Source organism: Morone saxatilis, unplaced genomic scaffold (assembly GCF_004916995.1).
Source record: "Morone saxatilis isolate NCDOM2014 unplaced genomic scaffold, NCSU_SB_2.0 Contig24, whole genome shotgun sequence".
NCBI classification, from domain to species: domain Eukaryota; kingdom Metazoa; phylum Chordata; class Actinopteri; family Moronidae; genus Morone; species Morone saxatilis.
The window spans coordinates 16,698,699-16,708,074 of NW_023339807.1; the positions used below are offsets into that span (position 1 = coordinate 16,698,699).

At 43.2% G+C, this 9,376-nt stretch overlaps 1 protein-coding gene across 1 annotated transcript in view; it reads right to left on the reverse strand.

Annotated features, from left to right (window-relative positions):
• Window positions 1-2,326: 2,326 nt before the first annotated feature.
• Window positions 2,327-9,376, reverse strand: part of rasip1 (Ras interacting protein 1) — a gene marked incomplete at its 5' end in the record, with an annotated part of 8,228 nt that continues 1,178 nt past the window's right edge. Inside the window, 13 exon segments of the mRNA XM_035672578.1 lie at window positions 2,327-2,873; window positions 2,980-3,121; window positions 3,206-3,369; window positions 3,746-4,040; window positions 4,988-5,100; window positions 5,434-5,588; window positions 5,889-5,929; window positions 7,097-7,258; window positions 7,342-7,640; window positions 7,733-7,937; window positions 8,477-8,641; window positions 8,726-8,967; window positions 9,069-9,329. Coding sequence (XP_035528471.1) covers window positions 2,695-2,873; window positions 2,980-3,121; window positions 3,206-3,369; window positions 3,746-4,040; window positions 4,988-5,100; window positions 5,434-5,588; window positions 5,889-5,929; window positions 7,097-7,258; window positions 7,342-7,640; window positions 7,733-7,937; window positions 8,477-8,641; window positions 8,726-8,967; window positions 9,069-9,329 — 2,423 coding nt within the window. The 3' untranslated portion in view covers window positions 2,327-2,694.

Consider the following 9,376-nt stretch of genomic DNA (forward strand, 5'->3'; position numbering starts at 1 on the left):
ATTTCCCTCCCAGCACCTCTGACCTTCTCACCACTTGTCTCAAACCTCACGCAGATTCCTACACCCCCAGTCTGTCTTTTTCTCTGTCTGTGACCTAACAGAGATTCCCCTGCTCCCTTGTTTCCTTCCTGGCCTTAACACAGGACTTTGCCAGAAGCCATGTACAATATTCCACTCTCACTTTGTTTCAGACCAGAGCTGACTCTCTGGTGACTGTACAGCCAGGTCCTTAAATATTTTCAGTCTGAGATCCAAAATGAGAAAAATTTTGAGTTTATTTCTTTTGAGCCACACTCATAAAAGTAATATTGTTTCCCTGGCTGTGTGAGACCGGGATAGAATTTCGGTCCCCACTGCTATAGGAAAGCAGATCCTGCAGTATTTGGTAACGATGACTACTTTGGACTTGAACCCTCACACTTTCCCCTCCGATTTCCTGATAAACCATGTCTCACAACCTCCATCAGTAGCCCTACAGTCATCATATTCTGCCCTTTCCCCTGACGTATTACTTGAAAAACCTCCTTATGCTGCGGGCTTTAGGATGACGCAGGGCTCAGGTAAAGTGTTACCAGATCACAAATAGATACTGAGGCCGTGCCAGGTTGTAGCTGTTAGTGTTAAGTGTGAGAGCCATGGGCCCTTTCTGGTTCCTGAAAATGACTCCTGTGTGTAACAACAATGAACACAATCACTGTGGTCCACTGGGCCTCACACCAGCAGCATTGCATTACCGCGCTTGCCTCCCTACTGTTCTGCTTTTCTTTTCATCCTTCTCTCTTTTCTCCTCTGACTCAGCTGTTTTGTAGGAAACTCCGTCTCTTTGAAGAAGGGAAGAATCTTTCATTACTCGACAGCAGGGAGAGAGAAGGAGATGATAGGGAGAGAATAACTGCCCCATTGTCTTCACACACACACACACACACACACACCCCTCCATCCACCAATGATAATTGTGTTGAGCTAATTACAGAGAGCTGCTACAACAGGTGTGGGACTCTGCACCTGGGTAAAGAAGCCTACTTAGTGTGCGTGTGTGTGTGTGAGACAGAGAAAGATGTTTGTGTGTATGACTACGAAATTCTGGGTGAAAGTGTGTATGACACTTTGTCTGCGTCAGTGATAGAGATCACAGAAAACAGTGTGTGTCACATGCTTACTAAACCCTACACGTTACTTAATAGCACTCAGACATTGGTCACCGTATTGTATCACTACTGCAATATCATACAATCAGCATGGACCTATACCAGTGTGAGCCCCATCTGTGTTTAATTATAAAGCTACAGACTACATCTGTTTGACATTACTGGAAAGTTGAAATTAGCACACAAACACAGTCTCACTCTCACTCATACACCACATTGAATTTCAAATGAGAGTGATTACAATCACTTAATTGATAAATCTAACCACAGGGAGCCTCTTCTCATGATTCATAATCTATAAGTGGTCTTTCTTAATGGCATGTTTTTTGATGTCAGTACAGTAAGAAATTGGGGAAACAGAACCGGAGGCAACAGTGATGATGTAAGCAGGGGTCTCTCACGGGACTGATGTTTTTTTGAGCTTTTTACCGTAAAGGAATTCTTCTGAGAAGCTGACCGGAAGAAAGGAAGCCATTTGGTCAGATGCCAAAGGAGGAACATGATAACTTGGGTTTGTTGAGACGTCACTGAGCTTCACTCTCAAAACAAAGAAAGTGGTTTCTAAAGATGTCTGGCTGACTAGACAGTGGAATTGACTGGATATTACAAATTTGTGACAGTTCAAGGTCAAGTTAAGCTGTTAGTCACCGCTGATGATATCACCTGTCTGCTGTCTGTTCATGACAGCCCCTTGCTAATTTATGCTTAATAAACTGGACTTTTTTATATTGCCTGGGAATTATACCACATTAATGAAATCGAAAACCCTGCCGAGAAGACCACTTTAGTGTGTCACAACAACTGAAGGGAAATTAAAACATCCCCTGCTCTTAAGTCACCAGCTTTTACCTTTACGACAGTTTACCTTAAAGGTAACCTTTGTGTGTGGTCGTCACAGTCTTATTTGCTCGCTTGAGTCATGACCTTTTGTAAAATGCTACCATTATTACAGGAAATGAGAATGTGCCTTTGGAGCAGACGATAATGTAGTTGTATGATCACCTCCTTAGTCAAGCAATTCTACCTGCAGACTCATCATTTAACGTTAGTGGGGAATGAGTCCTGCATTGCCACCTTGTGGAATATTCCTTTGGTGTTGAATTTGAGGCGAGTGCCAAGCCCAAGGGGCCCCGCAGTGGGAAACAACCTTGTCAAAGATCATGCGGAAACTGTAGGTCTTTTACTAGAATTCAACATTTTATTAAAAACAAGTAGTTTAAAAACATACATGAAAGCCAAGTAAAACAGTCACGTAAAGCATAACACTGCGTGGCCCAAAGGACATGGTGTTTTACTCCCTGCTTTAAAATAAAACCTATAAAGACATACCAAAGCCAATACATTTCTCTTACTTGAAAATATCTAAATGAATAAATGAATTGATATGGAAATGTCATGAAAATACAACAACCAGGCAACAGAAACGCAGAAAACATGTCCAGTTTGATTTTTTTCTTTTGTGGTGTGCAGGTTGGTTTTCTGTTACTGGTGATATCCTTTTTTTTCCTTCTAGGAGACATCGACAGAGAGACAAATATGGGCTTCCTCAAAGCCGAGTCCTCTGATTGGCAGGGAGCTCATCCTGGTCGAGTCCCCACAAGAAGGTGCGGAGACGTGTCACTTCCTTTTGCAGCTCAGGGCTTGGGATTGGCTGGGAGAGGTCAAGGCGTGGAGTCTCATTTGGGAGGATTAGAGGAGGATGGTCCAGGAAGCTCTCAAAAATGTCTAAAAGATCAGAAAAGGAAAAGAAACAATTGACTTCAAAGGTTACTTCACTGTCACAACTGCATGGTTAAATTCCTTTTTATTAGTTTTATTTATGATGTAGTACCTCCACTCAGCTCTGTGCCTGGTGGAGGGCCCCAGGATGCTGGTGGGGCTCTGGTTGGACCCAGCTTGTAATGGGTGAGCAGGTGGTGCAACTGGGAAGGGCTTAACAAGATATGATCCTCCTGTAGACTCGTCCAGGATGACTGGAAGATGAGAGGTTAATAGAGAGACAATTAATATTCTTGGGGTAGGGCTGAGGAGGCACACTGCACATGTAGCTGTACTACCTGGATAAGTCGAGTCTTGGGAATACACAGGAAGTTGACGGTGATTGACAGTTTCTTCATAAATTCTGAGGCTATGTCTCCTAATCCTGCCCCCTGCAGCCAGTCCAGAACCAGGTCCAAGTTTGTACGGATCTGGACCGCTCTGGACCACGAAAAGAGCCCGTCTAATGGGAGAGAACAGAACGAAAAAATGTGTTGTGAATAGAAACAATTCTGTTTTTACAAATAATAAGACAGGAGTTTATTCTGTTATTGAAGAGACCATATAAACCCTCAGCTCATAGAATGTGACTGTGACCTCTAAAGCAAGACTACCTAACTTTTGAAAGAAGAAATACCACAAATGTGTGAAGTGTTTTCATAAACAGGCTACATCCTTACTTGGTCTGGTATGAACAGTAGCTTATCGTTAGCTAATGTTACAAACTAGATACTGTTGTATAACTGGCATTGCTGCTCAGTGTCACTAAGTTTATGACTTTTCTCCTCTTGTGGCCACAGTGGCTGCTGTTCAGTAAAGGTTATATAAGCCCCTCTCACCTCTCTCCAGCAATGTATTGAGCAAGGAGGTGTTGGTGAAGAAGAAGAGGTAGCCAAAGGTTTGGGAGGTGAGCGGCGGGGACAGACACGCCTCCCGCGACAGCATCAGGGAACAGCGATACACTTCCACCAGCCCGGCAACTCTAGGCGGTAAGGCGGACACATCGTCCACCTCTTCTTCCCCTTCTCTTTTCTCTTCTCCCTCTGCACCCCGAGCTCCATCCTTGTCCTTCTCTTTCTCCTCGCTGGAGAATGGGTTGGTGTCCAGGAGAGCTGGAAGGAGCGAGTACAGGGTCTTTGTGGACAGAACGGAAAGAAATTTGAGTTAATTTGTTTAAATAATGAAATATTATATTATATATTATAAGTATTGCTGGCCGGCATTGCCATCCCTAGAGCCACCTGTTTGTTGGTTGGTCCACCATTTTGGTCCACACTGAAATACGTGTATATAAGTAATATATTGGATGGATTGCCATGTATTTGTACATTCATTTGTGATTCCTAGAGGATGGATCCTACTGACTCTGTTGATCCCCTAACTATTCCTCTAGCGCCACCATGAGGTTGCATTTGAGATTGAAGTGTTTCAGCAGCTATCGGATGGATTGCCATGAAACTTGGTACAGGCATTCATATCCCAACTAGCACTATCATCAGGTCAAATTTTTATAGGCTAATTATCAGCAAATACCTGCTAAACTAATGAATTCCCATCAACCTCAGCGTGTTAGCATCTAAAGTGGCTGTAGCAAAGCAAGCAAGTCAAACAGATTTTTAGTATGTCGTGTGTTTACACAAGACAATAGACAAAAGGAAGTACAGTGAAATTAGACAGCATGCATACTAAATACAGTCAATTGTCAAACATGTTGTTGATGCATATGATTCTCCCAGAATGCAAAGCACAAAGGAAATGGAGGAGCTGCTCACAGCTGGAAAAAATTTAAATAAATTGTGGGTGGCGGTGAGACTGCTTCAGAAAAATCTTGGAAAACAAAAAAAAGTATTAAGTCTCAAGAAAGACATTTTGCTGTCTCTTTGTGATGTTTAATTGGCAGTGGCTTTCCAAAGTTGCAGTTTGATTGACATCTGGCGCCACACATCTAAAATGGTAAAGTATGTTGATTTCTTTGTTTACTAACTGCGAAAACTGTACACAGTGACAGTGAAGTAGCACACAGTGTAGAATTAGTATGTAGTATCGATTTGTGACACTGCTTTTGTCTGTTTATACTGTACCTTGGTGAGGTGATACACACACTGTTGGAAGGTGTGCATAATGACATCATCCAGCTGTGCCAGAGCTTCTGAGCAGGTGTCCATGTCAGCTGTCAGAAGTGGGTCCCCCGGGGCTTTAAAGAAACAGTCATTAAGATGAATTTATTTAATGGTGAACATTTTTGTGATGTTTTTGGTGTAAAAAAAGGGTTTGTGCCAGAAACATCACATATTAGTATACTAATAAATAATCATGGGAGCATTATCGAGTGTATGGACTCTTTTTTTACATGTACTTTGGTCCAGCACCTAGTATTTATCGCGCTTTGATATGTGTGCTTTTGTAAACATTTTGCTGAATTTATATATCCAACATTGCCAAAGTTCTGTGGTATTTGTGTTTAATTAAACAGCAACAACCATATTTTTTACTTGAATCAGTAATTTCCATTGTTTATCAGTCTTACCTTCAAACTCCCACTCTTTCTCCATTGCTTCAACTTTGACCTGAAAGAAGTTAAGAAGCTCTGTGGCATTTGACATCCAGAACATCAGGGGTCGAAGGTCAGAAGACAGTTTCAGGACATTCGGCGTGCTTATCTCACCTTCTTGCTCTGTGGAACTGGACACATTTATGTAATGCCAAAGTTATGTGAGCTGTAAAATGATTGTGAACATTCTCCTGTCAGTGTTTTGTTGGTGCTTTCAAAGAGGAACGCACCATACTGTGAGTAAAAATAGACTGAGTTATCATTACTCAACTATATTTCATCCATTTTCCAACATCACTGTGTTACAATGCTTTCATCATACTACAAAAATTTACCAAAGACATAACAGATCAGGCACAAATGTATCATGAATCACTCAGCTGGAGATCTCTAAACAGAGGAAACATGACGTAGAACAAAAATGTTCTTACTTTTGCGTGGGATGCTTATCCCCAAATTCCTTAATGTTATCCTGTAAAGAGAGTTGGAGACAGAAGAGAGGAGAGACATCTTGGTTTAGTGTGGGGGTGGAGGAGGGGGAACAGAGTCTAGCCCTGCAGCCAGGACAATTACAGCACATTTTCCAGCAGAAGGGCAGTGACATCAGCTCATCCTCGCTCCTGTCCACAACGTAGCAGGCCACAATGAAGGGTATATGTCTGTCTGCTGGTTTTTCTGTCTGACTGAAAGTGGCAGTCTCAATCTGCCTACCTTTTGTTTTTCTGCCAAGCTTGTTTAAGTGTGATCATGGCCATATTGTCACGCAATACTTTCCCAAAAAATGTTAATGGTGCACTTGAGATCCACTCCACAGATGAAACACTAAACCTTCTAAATATTTTATTTAACATATAATAACATGGAGTGTTCTAGCAGCATGGCTCCATGGATAGCAGTGCTGTTTGGTCCACAACTTTGGTCCAGACTAAAATAATTCCATTATTGGATGGACTGACATTCATGGTTCCCAGAAGATGAAATCCTCCTGACTTTTCCTCTAGCGCTACCATGACTTTGACATTTGTGGTTTTAAGTTAAATGTCTGACAACTATTGAAAGGATTGGCAAGAAATTTGGTTCAGACATTTATTTCCCCCTTAGGTTGAACTGTACTAACTCTAATGGACCTCTGACCTTGAATCTAGCACCATCATCAGGTCAAAATACCAATCTGTACAATACTTTGGTTTATGACCAAATACCTGCAAATCTAGTGACATTTCCATCAGTCTCAGTTGTATGTTGTGCTTAGTGTGTTCTGTTTGTTTAAGTAATTACCAAATATTGGTATGTTAACGTGAAACTAAGATGGTCAACATGGCAAACATTATATCTGCTTAACATCAGCATGTTAGCATTGTTACTGTGAGCATGTTAACAACATGCCAATGTTGCACTGCTGTGCCCATTTAGGGTTTTTCTAAGTATTTATAATACATTTGTATGTATCTACTAATACTATTACAGAGCCAACAGTAGAAAGAAATTAGGAAATGAGAGGAGATAGAGAGTTGGGAAATTACATGCAACAAAGGGCTGTTGTGATCATTGTGGTCTTGGTTGGCGCCAGAATCCTTAGGCCATCAGTGCACGCCAAATATCATTTATTCATCATCAATCGAGCTGTTTCTTTACTTACCCAGACAATTTCTTTAATTAGATTGGCTGACTTGAGTAATATCTGTGGCGTGAGAGCGGGGTCCAGGTGTTTGGAGGCATGATCTATCATGATTGACAGGAGATACGCAGGAGCTAAAGGACCGCCCCCAGAGTCTGGAGAGGAATTTTTGGAGATAATCTCCTAAGAGAAAATGAGGGATAAACATGTGCATTGTAAACAAAAAGTAAGTTAATGCTCATATCTTCTTTTTCTTCCTGTCTCACCTGTAACAGGGAATCTGCGTGACGGGGGTGAAACTTCAGAATTGCCTCCGTAGATCCCAGGTACTGCCTCAGTGCTTCCTGTCTGTCCACCAACCCCGAGGGGCAGCAGGTGGTGGAGACATCAGCCTGCCATGGCAGGGTCAATGCCAGCGGTGGAGCTGGAGACACACGGGGGTCACGGTACAGGAAAAGGAAGTGGTTCCCCAGACCGATCACATCCCCAGGCTTTAGGACTGTCTCCCTGTAAATGGCCACTCCATTGTGTGTAACTTCACTTCCTCTGAAGGGCCGCATCAAAGCTACGATAAAATAAAATTAGATTAAGGTAGAGTTAAAACAGCAAGTGCATTATGGGACTAAGTATGATATGAGTTAGTGACTGTTTTAATACCTTGTCCTGTGGGCGTCTCGGGAACAGCGGAGTCTCTCCTGACCAATAAGTGTCTGGCCAAGAGGTCAGGAGCAGAGAGGAACGTGTCCACCTTCAGAGGCCTCTTCCCTTTCCTCTCCCTCTCTCTATCCTTCTCCCTCTCCCTCATTGTAGGCTTTCTTCCAAACACATGCGTATGTCCAACCATGATGTACAAAACAAAATCCTAAACAAAACACACAGTAGAGAGCAGAAGGAAGTCAGGGAGGTCTGTTATCTTTTAAGTGCTATGGTTTATATCAATCTTCCATCTTAGAGATGTTAAGTTCAACAGAAGACAGTTGATAAGGTATGAAGTGTGTCACAGTTTGCTACAATGGAGACCTGTGTGAGGTCATTGTGTGTGAATGATGTACACAGAGGGGTTTTGTGCTTTCGCTGGATAAATTGTTGAGGCATTGTGCTGCTCTGAGGCTGTTTTGTGCAGGACGCTGAATGGGAGAGGCTTGTGGAGCGATGGAAACCCTGATGGTATGTGGCGATTACAGACATGCAGGTATGATGTCATGTACAGGGTGTGTGCACGCGTGTACATCTGCACAAATCTGCTACAGTGTGCCTGTTAGTTTGCATATGTGCACGTTTGCACCTTGTTATACAGTATACCATGTATAATGTCTGAGTGTGTTTGCATAGTGTACGTGTGTGTGAGTGTTGTTTGTGAGTGTTTGTGTGTGTGCGATATCATCTGTCAGCATGTCTTGCCTTGCTCTGATCATAACCCTGCAGCAACAGGAAGAAGGGCCGGTCTGTGGGTGGAAGGATCAAACTTTGTGACATCACTTCCAGGTCGCAGCTTGAGTAATCCTTCTCATCCTCCGCTGGCTGGTTCATCCACCCAACCTTTGCTTCTGCTTTTGAAGCTCTAATCTGAAAACGAGGGTGAAGACATGATGATTAGAACACCAAAAGCACAATTAATTCAGTTTTTTCTCACCACATCGCCTTCATTACCTCTCCTGGTTGTGGGTTGATCATGCTCACAATATTCTTCCTGTCCTGCACTCCTCCGTTGTTGTTAGGCCGGTTGCCAGAGCCACGGGGGTCTTTGCTGGCGTGGTTGCCCTGGCGACGCCGCAGACTCAGGTTCATGTCACTGATGCTCCTCCTGAGCTCCGTGTTCCTTCCACGGTGACCCCGCTCGCTCTCCTCTGGTCCTCCCCCTGATGATATCCTGCTCCGACGCCAGCGCACACCTGTTGTGAAGACAGTCAGCGGGTCGGTCAGTCTGACCCTGTGCCATGTATAAGAGTTCATTTACATGGTAACATATCTGCCTGTTGAGTCTTAAACATACCTTGAGAGTTCTCTCCCTCCCTTTCACGCTCCTTCTCCCTTTCCCTTTCTTCTCTCTCATAGTCTTCTTTTCTTTGGATTTCAAAGCGCCGCTCAAATCCGTCTTTAGGCCGCCACATGTCCACTAACAACAAGGGACATTCCCATGGGGCAACGCTTCTCCGGCACTCTGTCTCCCATTTGATAGCTCCATCTGGCTGCTGGATGGGCTTTCCAATTACATCACACAACAGGAAGTCCTCTGGGCTGTATTTCTGGAGAACTAGAAGGTAATGGAGGAAGGGGGGGGGGGGGAATTTTTTTTCCATA